General features: G+C 45.7%; 1 protein-coding gene across 8 annotated transcripts in view; it reads left to right on the top strand.

Annotated features, from left to right (window-relative positions):
- Window positions 1-17,812, top strand: part of SP110 (SP110 nuclear body protein) — a 42,605-nt gene extending 24,793 nt beyond the window's left edge. For 2 of the 8 annotated variants that reach the window (XM_036857172.1, XM_036857173.1), the window contains 9 exons: window positions 8,187-8,285; window positions 8,747-8,889; window positions 9,260-9,304; window positions 13,803-13,916; window positions 14,390-14,505; window positions 15,165-15,273; window positions 15,571-15,642; window positions 16,224-16,364; window positions 17,467-17,610. In XM_036857172.1, coding sequence (XP_036713067.1) covers window positions 8,187-8,285; window positions 8,747-8,889; window positions 9,260-9,304; window positions 13,803-13,916; window positions 14,390-14,505; window positions 15,165-15,273; window positions 15,571-15,642; window positions 16,224-16,364; window positions 17,467-17,580 — 953 coding nt within the window. In that variant the 3' untranslated portion in view covers window positions 17,581-17,610. Of the gene's footprint in view, window positions 1-8,186; window positions 8,286-8,746; window positions 8,890-9,259; window positions 9,305-13,802; window positions 13,917-14,389; window positions 14,506-15,127; window positions 15,274-15,570; window positions 15,643-16,223; window positions 16,365-17,466 lie in introns of all 8 variants that reach the window. The other 6 variants (XR_005020549.1, XM_036857170.1, XM_036857171.1 and 3 more) reach the window with 6 other exon arrangements.
- Window positions 17,813-18,125: the final 313 nt, after the last annotated feature.

Here is an 18,125-nt window from a genome sequence, read left to right as displayed (position 1 = left end):
CCTGCTCGCCTCAGGTCTGCAAAAATCAGGAGCTTGTAAATCAGCTGTGACTCTGAGCACACTGGTTTCATAGCAAGACCCCAGTGGAAACAGCAGCGCATTGATTTCTATTCTGGTCAAATTCCTGTCTCATCGCAGGCCGGCACCTTGAGGAGCACTGGTGCCCCGTGCTTGTGGAAAAATGCGTGTACATAGTGCACAGCTTCGGGAATGAACACAAAGGAAAAGCCCACACGTACCCAGCACCCAGGTCAAGAAATAGAACATAATCCACACGCATATTCCGATCCCTACCCAGAGCCCCAGGCGTCGCCAGCAGCCTGATTTCCCTGAGCATCGCCACTTTGTCATGAGCACTTCACCCTCCATCCTGCTCAGGGCCTGTTCAGTATGTCTCCTCCCTCCTTCACACGCTCCGTCCCCAAAGCCAACCCCCTCACCCTCCTTCCTCCTTTGTTACGCAGCCTCGGGCTCACCTTGAACAAAGCCTTCTCTGACCCAGCAGGCAGGGTATTTTTTTCTTGGTGGCACTTGTCACACGTATCATTTGTTTCTGATAGTATCAGATCTCTTTTTTAAAAAATTTATTTTATTGAAGTATAGTTGGCTTACAATGTTGTGTTAATTTCTATTGTACAGCAAAGTGATTCAGTCGGTTATACATATACATGTATCTATTCTTTTTCAAATTTTTTTCTCATTTAGGTTGTTAAATAATATTGAGCAGAGTTCCCTGTTCTATACAGTAGGTTCTTGTTGGTTATCCATTTTATTTTTATTTATTTATTTTAACATCTTTATTGGAGTATAATTGCTTTACAATGGTGTGTTAGTTTCTGCTGTATAACAAAGTGAATCAGCTATACATATACATATATCCCCATATCTCCTCCCTCTTGCATCTCCCTCCCTCCCACCCTCCCTATCCCACCCCTCTAGGTGGTCACAAAGCACCGAGCTGATCTCCCTGTGCTATGCACCTACTTCCCACTAGCTAGCTCTTTTACATTTGGTAGTGTATATATGTCCATGCCACTCTCTCACTTCGTCCCAGCTTACCCTTCCCCCTCCCCCTGTCCTCAGGTCCATTCTCTACGTCTGCGTCTTTATTCCTGTCCTGCCCCTAGGTTCATCAGAACTATTTTTTTTTTTTTTAGATTCCATATATATGTGTTAGCATGCGGTATTTGTTTTTCTCTTTCTGACTTACTTCACTCTGTATGACAGTCTCTAGGTTATCCATTTTAAATATAGCAGAGTGTTAATGTCAATCCCAAACTCCCGAACTATCCCTCCCCCCGACCCTTCCCCCCTGGTAACCATAAGTTCGTTCTCTAAGACTGTGAGTCTGTTTCTGTTTTATCACAAGTGTAATCAACTGTCTGTGTACATCCTGTTCACTGAGCGAAACGCAAATGAGGTCAGAACATGGGTCCATCTTGCTGATTGCTCGATGTCTCCTCTGTGCCTTGCGGTTTGTGCTTAAATAGCTGTCAAATCAATACATTATTCATTCTTTCTCAGCAAGTATGAACACCAATATCAGGGCCTCCACTGACGCATACAGTGAACTTCATGAAATTGAAAAAGTGCCCCTTCCACCATACACTTGACCTACGTCTGTCAGAGCTGATTCTTGAGACCAGGCCCTTTGCTGCCCTCTGCTGGAAGAACGTAGGAAGTGTGCAAATGGATTACAGCTCTGATGTGACTAGGAGCTCCCCACCCTCCCACCTTAAAGGGGAAATCCTTACTCAGTGCACATCCCACACTACCATATGCAGAGGCCCTGCCAGCAATATATAAGTGTGTACATCACTTTACAGTTGGCAAAGCACTTTGTTCCACATTTTGCCATTTAATCCTCGAAGAGGTATTTTTCGGTTCATTTTCCAGATTCAATTAGAGCATAAAAGACTTCCATGAGCTAAAATCAACCTAGGTGTTTTAATCCCAAGTCCTTTGTCCTTTACACTGAAAAAAAAAAAAAAAAAAAAAACAAAACCTCCTGGTGTTTTTAGGAAACACAAGTAGGAAGCAAAGAGTCCAGGCAAACGCTGACAGCTCTCCACCTGCATCAGCTTTTCCTGTCTCCTTAGCACCTCCACCCTGGCTGTGACTTCTGAGTATCTCTGTGCTGTTATCCATCATATGATGTGGAGTCTTGTTGCGGTGTTTCTTTTTTTTTTTTAAGATGAAAGTTACTTTAATTTATTTTTTTTTAATTTATTTATTTTTGGCTGTGTTGGGTCTTCGTTTCTGTGCGAGGGCTTTCTCTAGTTGCAGCAAGCGGGGGCCACTCTTCATCGCGGTGCGCGGGCCTCTCACTATCGCGGCCTCTCTTGTTGCAGAGCACAGGCTCCAGACGCACAGGCTCAGTAGTTGTGGCTCACGGGCCCAGTTGCTCCGCGGCATGTGGGATCTTCCCACACCAGGACTCGAACCCGTGTCCCCTGCATTGGCAGGCAGATTCCCAACCACTGCGCCACCAGGCAAGCCCGTTGCGGTGTTTCTGATGGCACGGAAAGAGCACGAGACTAGGGGCCGGCACGTCTGGATTCCAGTGCTAGCTCCATCTCACACAGTGTGGTGACCACCAGGAATTCTCTCTCCAAATCTGCACCTGAGTCCCCCATCTATAAAATGAGGATCATTGTCATTGCCTTCCTTTTGTTACAGGTTGTAGTGAAAATAAACAATAGAATGTGTGTGCTGCTTTTACTGTTCCCTTAACTAGCGTTTCTCCTCCAGCCACTCCATCCCCCGCCCAGGCCCCTTGTGTACAAATCATAGAGCTCCGGACTTCTCCCCAGGCCGTGTCTTTCCAGGCACAGTTTCACCTTGTGCCTTTTCTCTATGTTCTGTAAGAATCCCTGTAGTTCGTCTTCCCAATCCCTCACTGGATTTTTTTCCATTCTGCTCTTCCTTGTTCTTTTCATTTCCTCCATCAGGCTTTTCATCTCTATGAACTCCCTTTGTTCTTCCCCCACCCCTGCCGTGCAGCATGTGGGATCTTAGTTCCCCCACCAGGGATCACACCCGGGCCCCATGCATTAGAAGCATGAAGTCTTAACCACTGGACCGCCAGGGAAGTCCCTCCCTTTGTTCTTTAATTGCTTACTTCTAGCAGACTTCCTGAGTTTGCTCACATTTACTGGCAGTGACCTAATAGATTCGGGAGAGCCCCACACAGGCCTCACCCTCAGGCTTCCATCCTTAGAGGCTTGTTTACTGAGATGAGGGGTGAGATGGAGCCAAATGCAGGACCATCAGGAGCAGATCAGAAAGCTGCCTCCCTTTCTTTGTGACATCTTTGTCTGGTTTCAGTATCAGGGTGATGGTGGCCTCGTAGAATGAGTTGGGGAGTGTTCCTCCCTCTGCTATATTTTGGAAGAGTTTGAGAAGGGTAGGTGTTAGCTCTTCTCTAAATGTTTGATAGAATTCGCCTGTGAAGCCATCTGGTCCTGGGCTTTTGTGTGTTGGAAGATTTTTAATCACAGTTTCAATTTCAGTGCTTGTGATTGGTCTGTTCATATTTTCTATTTCTTCCTGGTTCAGTCTCGGAAGGTTGAGCATTTCTAAGAATTTGTCCATTTTATTGGCATATAGTTGCTTGTAGTAATCTCTTATGAGCCTTTGTATTTCTGCAGTGTCAGTTGTTACTTCTCCTTATTCATTTCTAATTCTATTGATTTGAGTCTTCTCCCTTTTTTTCGTGATGAGTCTGGCTAATGGTTTATCAATTTTGTTTATCTTCTCAAAGAATCAGCTTTTAGTTTTATTGATCTTTGCTATTGTTTCCTTCATTTCTTTTTCATTTATTTCTGATCTAATCTTTATGATTTCTTTCCTTCTGCTAACTTTGGGGTTTCTTTGCCAATATCACTGATGAACATAGATGCAAAAATCCTCAACAAAATACTAGCAAACAGAATCCAACAGGACATTAAAAGGATCATACACCATGATCAAGTGGGGTTTATCCCAGGAATGCAAGGATTCTTCAATATAGGCAAATCAATCAATGTGATACACCATATTAACAACTTGAAGGAGAAAAAGCATAGGATCATCTCAATAGATGCAGAGAAAGCGTTCAACAAAATTCAACACCCATTTATGATAAAAACCCTCCAGAAAGTAGGCATAGAGGGAACTTACCTCAACATAATAAAGGTCACATATGACAAACCCACAGCCAACATCGTCCTCAATGGTGAAAAACTGAAACCATTTCCACTAAGATCAGGAACAAGACAAGGTTGCCCACTCTCACCACTGTTATTCAACATAGTTTTGGAAGTTTTAGCCACAGCAATCAGAGAAGAAAAAGAAATAAAAGGAATACAAATCGGAAAAGAGGAAGTAAAGCTGGCGCTGTTTGCAGATGACATGATACTATACATAGAGAATCCTAAAGATGCTACCAGAAAACTACTAGAACTAATCAATGAATCTGGTAAAGTAGCGGGATACAAAACTGATGACCAGAAATCTCTTGCATTCCTATACACTAATGATGAAAAATCTGGAAGTGAAATTAAGAAAACACTCCCATTTACCACTGCAACAAAAAGAATAAAATATCTAGGAATAAACCTACCTAAGGAGACAAAAGACCCATATGCAGAATATTATAAGACACTGATGAAAGAAATTAAAGATGATACAAATAGATGGAGAGATATACCATGATCTTGGATTGGAAGAATCAACATTGTGAAAATGACTACTACCCAAAGCAATCTACAGATTCAGTGCAATCCCTATCAAACTACCCATGGCATTTTTCACAGAACTGGAACAAAAATCTCACAATTTGTATGGTAACACAAAAGACCCCGAATAGCCAAAGCAATCTTGAGAAAGAAAAACGGAGCTGGAGGAATCAGGCTCCCTGACTTCAGACTATACTACAAAGCTACAGTAATCAAGACAGTATGGTAGTGGCACAAAAGCAGAAATATAGATCAATGGAACAGGATAGAAAGGCCAGAGATAAACCCACTCACGTATGGTCACCTTATCTTTGAGAAAGGAGGCAAGAATATACAGTGGAGAAAAGACAGCCTCTTCAATAAGTGGTGCTGGGAAAACTGGACAGCTATATGTAAAAGAATGAAATTAGAACACTCCCTAACACCATACACAAAAATAAACTCAAAATGGATTAAGACCTAAATGTAAGGCCAGACACCATCAAACTCTTAGAGGAAAACATAGGCAGAACACTCTATGACATAAATCACGGCAAGATCCTTTTTGACCCACCTCCTAGAGAAATGGAAATAAAAACAAAAATAAACAAATGGGACCTAATGAAACTTGAAAGCTTTTGCACAGCAAAGGAAACCATAAACAAGACAAAAAGACAACCCTCAGAATGGCAGAAAATATTTGCAAATGAAACAACAGACAAAGGATTAATCTCCAAAGTATACAAACAGCTCATGGAGCTCAATATCAAAAAAAGAAACAATCCAATTAAAAAATGGGCAGAAGACCTAAATAGACATTTCACCAAGGAAGACATACAGATGGCCAAGAGGCACATGAAAAGATGCTCAACATCACTAATTATTAGAGAAATGCAAATCAAAACTGCAATGAGGTATCACCTCACACTGGTCAGAATGGCCATAATCAAAAAATCTACAAACAGTAAACGCTGGAGAGGGTGTGGTGAAAAGGGAACCCTCTTGCACTGCTGGTGGGAATGTAAATTGATACAACCACTATGGAAAACAGTATGGAGATTCCTTAAAAAACTAAAAATAGAACTACCATATAACCCAGCAATCCCACTGCTGGGCATATACCCTGAGAAAACCATAATTCAAAAAGAGTCATGTACCACAATGTTCATTGCAGCACTATTTACAATAGCCAGGACATGGAAGCAACCTAAATGTCCATCGACAGATGAATGGATAAAGAAGATGTGGCACATACATACAATGGAATATTACTCAGCCATAAAAAAATGAAATTGAGTTATTTGTAGTGAGGTGGATGGACCTAGAGTCTGTCATACAGAGTGAAGTAAGTCAGAAAGAGAAAAACAAATACCGTATGCTAACACATGTATATGGAATCTAAGGGGAAAAAAATGGTCATGAAGAACCTAGGGGCAAGACGGGAATAAAGACGCAGACCTACTAGAGAATGGACTTGAGGATATGGGGAGGGGGAAGGGTAAGCTGGGACAAAGTGAGAGAGTGGCATGGACATATAGACACTACCAAATGTAAAATAGATAGGTAGTGGGAAGCAGCCGCATAGCACAGGGAGATCAGCTCGGTGCTTTGTGACCACCTAGAGGGGTGGGATAGGGAGGGCGGGAGGGAGGGAGACGCAAGAGGGAAGAGATATGGGGATATATGTATATGTATAACTGATTCATTTTGTTATAAAGCAGAAACTAACACACCATTGTAAAGCAATTATACTCCAATAAAGATGTTTAAAAAAAATTAATGCACAGAAATCTCTTGCATTCCTATAAGAAAGCTCTCTCCCTCCCGGAGGGGCGGAGTGGTGGCTTCGGAAGTACTTGGGACACAAGGTCCCTCCTGACTCGGTGAGCTGCCTGGACCAGGTAAAGAAGGGGGCACTGCCTGTGCCCACGACTCTGCATGCTGGCTTGCTTCCCAGAGCTCCCAAAGCCTCCCACTGCTACCGCATCTGCTTGTGGGCATGTCCGGGATGTCTGTGTTCACTGCACCTGTACTTACCGTATGGAGTTAGGGAAGATAGTTTGATGACACAGACAACTATGGAAGGTCCCTGTTGCCATACTAATCCCTCTCAGGATTTGTCATAGTGGCTCAAAATTACCTGTGATTCTGCCTTGTCACCCAAGCTAGGAACCTGTAGTGCAAATGCCCCACTCAGCTTTGATGACGTCAGCACGCACTTATGTAAACTTGCTAGTAAATTGCAGAGCCAGGATTAGAAGCCCACCCAGTCTGGCTCCCAGTGTCATGCTCTCATCCACTGGGTCATATTTAGTGGGCAGACTCTGGGGACCAGTGTTGCAGGTGGCCACTCCATGCAAGAGCACCGGCCAGCTGTTGGAACAAAGGTCTTCCCACCCCCTCATTCCTACCTACCTTGCTACAGTCCCTTCTCCCCCAAGACTGGGCATCCTCTGGGTTCTGTTGGAAGCAACCATCCCCTCATTTCTCCTGTCTCATCTTACTCTAGCTACTTCGTATCTTTCCAAAGTAACTAATGGTTTCTTTGCCACTGATGCTGCTCTGTTGGGTTTTTTTTCCAACGATGATCTTGCTTTTTCATACATTTTCCTTTGGATCTTTCAGTAAGTGTTTGAGGCCAGAGAGAAAGTTGGACTAGATATTCTCCTAGCCTCATTGCAGATGCAACATCCTGAATAACTGCACATCAGCCGTGGAGAGCCCTTTCCCCTCGCCCCCAAGAAGCAGCTCCTGCGGTCTGTCTCTAATGAATTCACCCACAACGAGGCTGGGAGGAGGGGAAGCAGGAATTGCTGATGTTTATGTTAACCCTTTTACAATTCCTTCTCCTAAATCAGAACCCCAGATCCCTACTCAGGGGCTGTGAGTTGCCAAATCGCTCCATAGGCAATGTGCAAACTAGTCTAGAGCTCTCCAGGGGTTTCTTTTACTCATAGAGGAAGAAGCAGGGGAACAATCAAATGAAAAGGGACAGCAAACGATGAAGACTAACACTATCCCTTCGGTGCTAACTGCCTCACTCACTCCCATCTTGGTTTGAATCAGGCAATAAAATCATAGATGGAGAAATTTTCTCCAGCTACATGAATGCAAAGAAATATTTTGCGTAGGCAACTCCCATCAGCACAGAGGGATAAACAGGATGCTTATGGAATAAAGGAACTTTAGGTGATAGTCAATGAGTTTGTGAATTTAAACACATTCACTGAAGAAGCACAGTATGTTTTATTAAATTATTTTATTTGATGTAGTGTTGGCGGGGGTAGTTTTGTTTATTAGAGACCCCTCTGTTCACATATCTAATCTGCTACTCAAAACGGAAGACTTCCTGTAAATTAACCAGAGGATGCTCCCTACTGCCATTCATGTTACTATTGTCATTGCTACTATTATTACAATTCATGGAAAATTCATGAGGGAGACAGAATGAAGACTGAGGAACGCTAATCTGGTCTTTTCTACTTTCAGGAAAACACAAAGATGAAGCTCTGGATTTTCACTCTCCTAAACTTCCTGTGACCTGTGGTGAGGCAAAGGGGATTTTATATAAGGAGAAAATGAAACAAGGTGAGTTCCTTGATCTTCTGCTCTTTGGAAACCCTAGATGAAGGAATCACTAGAAGGGAAGAAAATATCCACGTGTGTCGTTGTTCAGGACATGGATCCTACAAGCTAGGCTGCAGAAAAAGCAGTGCTTTTTAAGAAGGAATTTTCAACCTTTTCAATGTCATGGTACATCTGATGACCAGGCCACTCCCCTCCCACATGGAAGTCATCCATGGACACTGTGACACCTGTCCTTGCCACATAAAAGGCAAATTCTGTCCCAATCCTTCACCAGTCGGGCAGGTTTTAGGGCTTCCTTCAACCTGAGAGAGGAGGAACCAGACTCCCCTGCTACTGCTGCCACCTCACAGGGAGTCTCTGGACCCAGAAAGGTGGAGAATCACAAGTAGGGGGTTGGAGGTTTAGGGTGAATTCACAGAAGATGGAAGTGGATCCAGGAATGGGCTGTCTTTACCTTACAGGCTCCTCAGAGAAGTGTATTCAGAACGAGAAGGGACTTTGGTTCACACCAAGAGAATTTGAAATTGAAGGAAAACGCAAACAATCAAAGAACTGGAAGCGGAGTGTGCTTTGCAGAGGAAAGACCCTAGAACAGCTGCTGGAGGTATTGTAATAACAAAGGACACATAGGTGATGAGTTTAATTCCTTGAAGGATGAGTGGAATTTCAATAACAGAAGGGTGAAGAAATTCCCATTAGGATTCCACAGCATGATTGAGAAAGAGCTAAACGATCATAGAGAAACATTGTGGGTGAGAAATTTAGGAACATAGATTGGTGCTAATGGTGGGGAACTTTAAATGCAAGGAGGGATGCAAGAAGCTTAGCCTGGTGGTATCAGAGGGGATGGGCTGGAAGAAAACTAGATGAAGACAGAGACACCTGTCTTGTTTCATTAGGAAGTGGAAACTTGGATATTTACTAGAGAAGAACCTCCAGAACAACCCCATTCATTGACCCATCCTCTCTTTCAGAAAGGACTTTTGCTCTGTCCTCCAAGAAGAAGTCTCAAGAGAGAGGTAAATAGCAGGTGAATCTCTACCACATTCTCAGTCGTCATGTTGCCAACTTTCTGTGTCCCAAGGCTTGCCTGGGAGTTCTCGACTTTCCCAGCCTCAAGTCACCTTCCCATTTCAGCACTGCATCTTCATGACAACTGCTTTAGCACACTGGTACATGTACGTGCCACCATTATTTTCAGAGTTAATTTTAAGATGGGGAAGCAAATAACTCTTTAAAATAAAGATTAGGACAAAAGCATGTGTTTTAGGAAAAGATCTGTATATTTGGATGATTACCAACAAAAGACGTCAGAAATAGCGTGCCCTAGATTGAAAAGTAGATACGGTATTGAAATAGACAAGAACGGTATAAGAAAGAATAAGAAGATCATCGTTGATTGAACTCCAAGTATTCCTCAATCCAACATGCTCATTACCGGTAGCACCAGAATGGAATAATGTGTTTGAACTGAGCTTTGTCTCTGCACAGCCTCCCTCCAGGTGAAAATGGCAGTCATCCACTGGCCGTACCCGCTGCTCCTCCCCAGCTGTCTTTACTTCCGTAAATACAACTTCCAGCCCCGAGTCCCATTCATGAGCTTCCTGTTAGATATGAACCTCCAGCAGAGGCAGTGGTGCCTCTCCCATCTTGCCCTGGAGGTTAGCCTGACACTTGGCTGGATTCATTCAAAGTTTATAAGGCAATGGTCCCCCAAAGCTGTTTACTGTATAAACCATCTTTTCCATGCTGATTTGAAATATCTTGCTATGTTTAGGGAGGCTCCTTGTAATGGCAAAAAATAGGGAAGAATACAGATGTCCATCAGTATTGTAAAATAAACTGATACATCAACAGAATAATACTTTTTAAAGATGGATGGTGTGCAGGTATAGACCCATCCTTCAGTCAGTGGAAAACCACCCAAGGGTTTTAAGGTCAAGAAAGCTTCAGGAAGCTTAAACTGGAAAGAACATGTAAAGGAGCCCAATTTTGCTTATGTGAATATGTAAGGCTATGACTAAATAAATATCTGAAAGAATCAGTGATTCTGGGATGGGATTACAGGATACATTTGACTTCCATATTATATATTTATGTACAGGTGGAATTTTTATATTGATCATTAATTACTTTTGTAACCAGAAACAAAATAAAGATATTTAAAATCCAGATCATTAATGGCCCCAATATTATAGTTCCTTCTTACTCATAATGCTACAAGTCAGCAAATGATAGCCAGGGGCACACTTGAGCTGCCCATTCAGTCCCCCATCAGGAGCCACATTGAGATAAAGAAAACAAAGTTTAGTTCTGATCATGAATGAACCAGTGCAGGCCTTTCCCCCAGCAACGTTTTCCAACATGTCACTGTCGCTCTGCAGTATACCCAGTCTCCACTGGTGTCTAGCTCTGTTTATGTGTACCAGCAAGAGATCTGACGCTAATACTATAAACATGTGGGGCGTTTTTGTGTTTTTTTGTTTTGTTTTTTTTCTTTTTAATTTTATTTATTTATTTATTTATGGCTGTGTTGGGTCTTCGTTTCTGCGCGAGGGCTTTCTCTAGTTGCGGCAAGCGGGGGCCACTCTTCATCGCGGTGCACGGGCCTCTCACTATCGCGGCCTCTCTTGTTGCAGAGCGCAGGCTCCAGACGCGCAGGCTCAGTAATTGTGGCTCACGGGCCCAGTCGCTCCGCGGCATGTGGGATCCTCCCAGACCAGGACTCGAACCCGTGTCCCCTGAACTGGCAGGCAGATTCTCAACCACTGTGCCACCAGGGAAGCCCCTAAACATGTGTTTTGTGGCTGCCCTGCAGGGTGCTGCTCCCCTGACCCAAGGCAAAATGGGCAGCTCAGGGCCCGTGAGAGCCTCTACTTCCAGAAGGGCCCCGTATGCAGCCAGAAGATGCTACTCTAATGGCATGTAGTGTGGGACTGATAGTTTTTGCTTTTGTTTTTTTGGGGGTTTCTTTGGACAAATTCTAGAGCCTTTTATTGAGGAGTCCCCATTCAAAGTGGGCTGATTTGCAAATAACAGCTTAAATGGGTACAAGTAAAATCTGTGAATAAGGACTATGTTACCTTCAGAACTGAAAAGGGATAAAAATGTTGGGCAGTTGTTGTGCGATTGAGTATTCAGAGGGTCAATTATTGTTTCTTGACAGTGTCGGGAATAGAGAAGCCCTCAACTGACCAAACAAAGCCCAGCAATTTGCTGAGCTGGTAGGGCCTCGTACTGCGTGTGGGGTGATGACCCTTCCCTTTCCCTGAGTTCCTTTCTGAGTAGTTGTATATTCTGAATGAGTATGTCAAAGGGGAAGGATGTCATCAGTGTTGTGTCATACCTGTGCTCCTGGGGGAAGTCGGATGCAGTCACAATTTTGCCTGCAGAGACTGTGTGTGATGGCAAAGCTGTAGAGGTACCCCATGGTAGCCAGGTAAAGGTGTGTTGTATCCCTGCAAAGGTGGAGGCCAGCTGCAGCTGAGATGCTATTGAAATAAGCACAGAACAGAACATATTAGCCAAATCTGTGACAGTAAAGCATTTACCACTTGCTAAGTGGATGGCATCAGTAATGGCAATAATATTGGGTATAGGGACCTTAATGGGTGGGGCTCCTTTGTGAGTAACTGTATCCCACTAAATTTAAACAAGGTACCCGCTACCCTCCTAGGGGATTTACCAAACATATAACAGAGGACAAACTGGTATACCTTACCTTAACCATCAAAACTGTTGCCTTACCTAAATGCCCCAAGGTCATAACACTCATTGCCCGAAAATATCCTGTAGTGGGCATGGATGCTCTGACCCAACAAATAATAAAGTAAAATAAAATTAAATCTTTGACACAATCAGCTTTATAAAATGGAGCCCATGGACCTTCCTCTCTGTTAAAATAGTTGATAGAACTCAGTATAGATTAAAACAAGGCCTTCGAGGATAGAAACTTTTAATACAAGATCTATATATTTAGAGCAAGAGTGATGATCTCTACTTTTTCTCCATTTAACTGCCCAATTTGGCCTGTTCTTAAACTTGGAAAGAGTGAATGGTGCCCTCATGGCGGATGCCCGCAACCTCAGTGCCGTGGCACGGCAACCAGCCACACAGCTCAAAGCATAAGCCAGCTGGGAGCAGAGCCAGTTAGCAATCCATAGCAAGAGGAGAAAGACCCCTGGGGGGGGGTCACCCAGACTCCTGCTTGCTAACCCAAGTGGGTTCAGATAGTGAAACCAGTGATGCAACACATGTACCAAGAGAGAATGAAAGATTTATTACCCACATACAGAGTCTTTCTGGGAAGAGGCAAGGTAGGCCACCCAAGCTGATCTGAAAATGGCTTGAGCTAAGAGGGTGTGGCCCAACGTTTTATTATGGTGGGGCAAGGTGAGGACCCCCTTGCCGGGGCGGGGTCTGTCTGGCTTGAACGTCTCACTGTGGTCGAGGGAGGGAGATCACGAGCTTTCCCATCACCTTGCCCAGATGTGCCAAGAGAGGAAGTTGGGCTTGAAGCCATCAACAGTCAAACGTGAAAACCGGAGTCAAACTCCTTATTACAGAATGTGACTGTGGGGTTGTATGTCCTTTCTCTACCATTTCTTTATCATGTCATGTGCGCTGGAACCTTTCACTCCAGAGTATGGCAAGGGTGGTGGGGTGAGGAGTGGCAATGGTGCTCAAGGCTCTGGACCCAACCGGGGTCTCAGCCAGGAGGAGTGGGCCGGCCTGGGCTATCTGGGAACTGGCATCTGTACTCTGGACCAGGGCAGGCCAGGTGCCCAGTCAGAGGCAAGAATGGCCATAGAGTGTCAACCCCAAGAACAGAGAAAGGCAGACTGACAAGTTCAGGATGGGAAGGCCGGAAAGATTCCCTGACATTCAGGGTCAGGGAGTCCTCCTTATGAGGCCCTGGGGCCTACCTAGTAAGTGGAGGGGTTGAGCAGGAAGCCTCCCCAGTTAAGAGAGATGAACAGAGTCCCGGATCAAGAAGATTTTTCACCCTGGCTGAGTGGCTAGTTTTGCGAATGGACAAAACATGTCCATCCCTTAGGCCCTTGCCCAGGTCCTCATATTTGTATTATGGACGGTTGAGGGTAGTGGCAGGGTTTCTCTCCTTGGGTGTAACTGATTCCCAAGCCCTTCGAGCCTTTGCTCCAGCTCCTGATGGTCTATTTCCTGACCACCTTCCATCCATCTGGGGGGGACAGTATCACAGTCGGGCAAAGGCAGAAGGACCCCTCTTCCTGACTCCCACCTTTAGTGCAGAAAAAATGTTCCCTTGGGTGCGTGGAGCCCAACACTGTCTGTCTTGTGGGGCTGGGAGCGGAACCGGGGTTCCTGCCTGTGAATATTTGTCCAGCCGTAAAGACCGTGTTCCTCACATAAATCACTTGTAGAATTTACTACATTTTAAGGCCATGAGAAAGACCCCTATGGTTCCTCAGGCCCCCCCAAACAACACATTTACACAGCAACTCTCTGTCTTTGTATATCTTTCTTTCTGTGTGTCAGCATAACATCAGAGACTGTTCTCTGAGTTGCCAACACGTTTGCCTGGCACGGCGCACAGCGGATGAGAACAGCTCTGACCCAGGCACGGGCAGCCTTGGGGCCAACCTAACTCAGGTACTAATTTACTTTGACTGCAGAGAAAAAGCATTCCTCCTTTCCAAGGCTCGTCAGATGAGACAGTTGCCCAAAGCTGTGTTTTCTCCAATTTCGCGTACTTACAAACCCGCCCCGGGATCCTGTTAAAAGGCGAATTTCGATTCAGTAGGTCTGCGAGTCTAACCAGCTCCCAGACAATCGCTGGTCCTCAGACCACGCTTGGTGTAGTAAGGACTTAAATGACCTTCCGGCCCCTTCCAGCTCTGATAATCTGTGGTTCACGTGGCGATGTGGCAATTCTTGCCCCCTGCTCTTCCGCGATGGCAAGGCCGGGCTCGTCCTCCGTCTGCGGGCGTTCCCAGTGCGCGCCCCGCTGGGTCAGCCCGAAGCGTCTAGTGGGACACGAACTCCGCCGTGCTCCAGATTCCCGCAGTGTCAGTGTCCGCGGTTCTTTCTGGTCCCAGCGGTGCCCGCATTATCTCCCTTTCTAGCAGGAAAACTCCAGGGAATGTGAGGTATGCTGTAGAGGGGGGCCGCTGCTCTGCTGTGACACTTGTCCAAGGGCCTTTCATGAGGACTGTCACATCCCACCTGCGGAGACTGAGAGGTTAGTGAGACGCAGCCCCGCCTCGTGCGCGTACACTTCGCCCAGGCTCCGCCTCTGGTCGCGCATCTCCAGGTGGAAGAGCAGGACCTGTGGGCACCCTGGGCTCGGTGTGACCCCATGCAGCCCAGTGGGGCAGCAGCCTGTGTTCCCTCTGGTATCAGTGTCTGAGTCCGTGTCTGAGCCACCCTGACTGCCACTGCCTCTGGGAGATGGCCTTTCCTAGTTTCGTAACCCAGACTCCTGTCCAAGGAGGGTAAGGGACGAAAAACACCAGTTGTCTGTGTTCTGTGAGTATTCAGAACAGGCAGGAAACGTGGCCTGCTTCTCCCATTTCCCCAGGGTCTCAACAGGCTGATGGAGCCTGGGTCCCCCAGGGGTTTAAGACCCAGTTTCCAATACTTGGGCCTGGTGGGCAGGGCCCCCTGTGCTCCCAGCAGCTCTGAGGGGGGGAAGGAGAGCCCACCACTCACCCTGACACCACCTGACACCACACGGACCCCTTTGTCTCTGCCTTGATGGGAGATCCCCCCCTTGGGGGTCTTGGAGACTCTGGGAGGTGTCCCCTTCATCCCCGGCTGCGCCCATCAGCCATTCCTGAAAGGAAAACGGTGACTGTTTCCAGGGACCTTGCCCTCGCTCACTTATGCCCGGCCCCTCAGGAGCCCGTGGAGTTGCACTTTCTGCAGGATGAAGGAGTCTTCTGGAAGCCAGCAGTGTCTCGGGCAATCTGGGGTCCTGGCAAGGCAGATGCAGCGCGAGGAGCAGTTGGTGAGTCGGATGGGAACCCCAAGCCTACCCCATTCCGCTCAAAGAGGCAAAGGGTCCAGGGAAGGGCACCCAAAGGAAGCCTGCAGTGTCTCACTTCAGAGGATGGAGCTTCAGTGCCCAAACATGGAGGACAAACAGAATTCAACCACCCCCCCACCCCCCCATCATGGTGCATTGGCAAACGGGGTCGGAAGTCTGGTTGTGTTTGGCTGCTCCTGTCTGTGGTACTTGGGCAAAGGCTTGGCTTCACTTTCTCCAAATAACATTTCCCTTTAAATCCCTCTTCGCACTTCACAGAAATGTGAGTTTCTCCTCTTGAAAGCCTACTGTCATCCACAAAGCTCTTTCTTTACGGAGACCCCATGTAATGTAAGTCCTATTAGATGTTTCTCATCCTCTGGGCATCTCTCTGATGTTAAACTCATTCTAGAAACATGGAGTGTGCGTCCTGCAGGTACCTCTGTTTGCAGAGAGCAGAGGTTTAGCTGCAGACTCTGGAGTGGCACTGCCTGATTCAAACTCCACCCCATTGCATACCAGCTCTGGGACACAGACGAGTTGCTTCTCCTGCCCTGTATCTCAGTTTCTCCTTCTCTTCTGTGGGAATGTCTTTCTTAGAGAGAGCATAGGGTTGAGGGTACAGACTCAGGAGACTTGAACTGCGGGTTCAATGTAGCTCTACCAGTTTTTAGCTGTGAAATCTTGGGTAGGTTACTTAACTTCTCCATCCCTTGGTTTCTCATCAATAAAACAGGGGTAATTATAGTACCAATCTCTTAGGGTTGTTGTGGAGATCCTATGTTAATATAGTGGCAAAGCTTAGAACAATGCCTGGCACATAGATGTCGGATGTTATTATCAGTATTACCCTGGACATAAAGGCTTGTGTTGGATCCATTTCAGCGATGGTGGCTATGCTAACATCACCTCTTTGATGGCTTTGCCCCTAGATTCGAGATTATGGTGAACCCTTTAGGGAAGCCATGTGGTTGGACCTGGTTAAGGAAAGGCTGGCTGAGAAAGTGTACACAGTGGCCTGGTTTCTACGGGACATGCGCCTGATATTTCGCAACCATAAAACATTTTACAAGGTAAAGGGCATTTCCTGCCTCCGTTTCACATGCTTTCTACTTTCCCCTCATTTCTGGCGCAGCAGAGCTTTGCAAGAATCTTACCCAGTCTTGTCCCGGGGAGAGCTCAAAAAGACAAGGATTGTAGAAGGAAACTGCCTCCAAATCCCAGAGGTGGAGAGGAGGATGTCAAAAAGAACAGCAAGCAGGACAGGGAAGGATCCTGAAAAAAGGTGAACGTACCTGAAAAAAGAAATCCATCCTCAGTTTCAGAAAGATACGCTACTCCCACCGAGTAGTCAGTTTCATCCTGCCTCCTTGTTCAAACTAGGGGGAAGGCAGTTGATGCTTACATGGTCCTTCATGCCTCAGAAACACAGAAATAAATGAATTAATTAATTTAAATGAAATAAATTAAACATTCAGGATGCTCATGCTTGGATTTTTACTCTTGAATTTCCCAGTGGACTCAAACATCCGGATTTGCCTTCAACTGGTGTCGGCGCCATCCTTCGTTAGTAGGGAGAGTCAACGAGCTGAGCTACCTTGCAATCCAAGGCATTCTTAACTTTAGTTTATTGAGTTTGCCCTGATTTTTACTCTCACTTATACAGATATCTCTTGGGACAGATCTAGGGTAGATTCTCATCTCCACCCAGCCTCCTTCCTCTCCTGCGTGCCACAAGTTGGCATGTTCATGAGCCACAGACTATAAACTGGTGTCCATCCATGGAGCTGGAGGGGAAAGAGTCAAGCCAGGGAGCCCCTTGATGCCTGGCACAGTCTTAGCCTTGGAGAACAGAAGGGTCATCCTGTCTTCAGAGAATGGGCTTTCAAGAAAAGCTTTATCTTTCTCTGTTTTGCACCAAACTCGGGCTTTGCAGGGGTCAAAATCGGCTCATCGGTCCAGACCGCCTGTCAGGTCCAAGTTAACAACCGGGCAGAGTCTCATGCATTTGAACATTTGAGCGGCAGGCAACATCTTCCCACCTATTCTGCCTGACGGCTGGGGAAACACAGCATCTGGGAAAGGGAGGACGGGGCTCCTGAAAAAGCACGAGCGATTTGCTGGTCCTAATCCTTCGTCCTTAGACCTCTGTGTGTTTGCTTTTTTCTCTTTCAGGCTTCCGACTTTGGTCAGGTAGGACTGGATTTAGAGGCAGAATTTGAAAAGAACCTCAAAGAAGTGCTTACTTTTCATGAAGCCAATAAGAACAGCTTCCAGATTCCTCCTTGATCCTGTTCTGGACGAACTAAGGCATCCCAACGTCAGGATCCAGATGATGTGGCCCTGGCCATCCTTAGATTGCCAACGAGTCTGGAATGTTATTGGCTGCCTCTTGACTCAAATCCAGACCCTTCAGAGCATTGCCACACCCTCCACCGCCTTTTATTGTTTCTTTTTATATTTCGCACCTCAAAAGAGTTAAATATTTCCTTAATACTATTAAATACCCCATCACAGTTCATATTCTCCCCATTGTCTCATAAATCTTTTTACAAGTGTTGTTTGAATTGGGATCCAAACAGCTTCCACACACTGAATTTGGCTAATCTATCTCTTAAGGCTCTTTTGATCTGTAAATTCCCCACTGCCTTTTTTCCTTGCTGTCTACTCTTTGGATAACCTGGGGTCTTTGTCCTATAACATTTTTCATATTCTGGATTTTTCTACATCCCCTTAGTGGCATGTTTTTTTCTCCCTGGCATTTTTTGTAAAGTAGAAGTTAGAACTAGAGGCTTGCTTAGATTCAGGTTTGGGTGGGCGAGGGGTGGAGGGGT

Source organism: Balaenoptera musculus, chromosome 7, assembly GCF_009873245.2.
Source record: "Balaenoptera musculus isolate JJ_BM4_2016_0621 chromosome 7, mBalMus1.pri.v3, whole genome shotgun sequence".
Lineage (NCBI taxonomy): Eukaryota > Metazoa > Chordata > Mammalia > Artiodactyla > Balaenopteridae > Balaenoptera > Balaenoptera musculus.
This window is presented reverse-complemented; position numbering and strand designations above follow the sequence as displayed.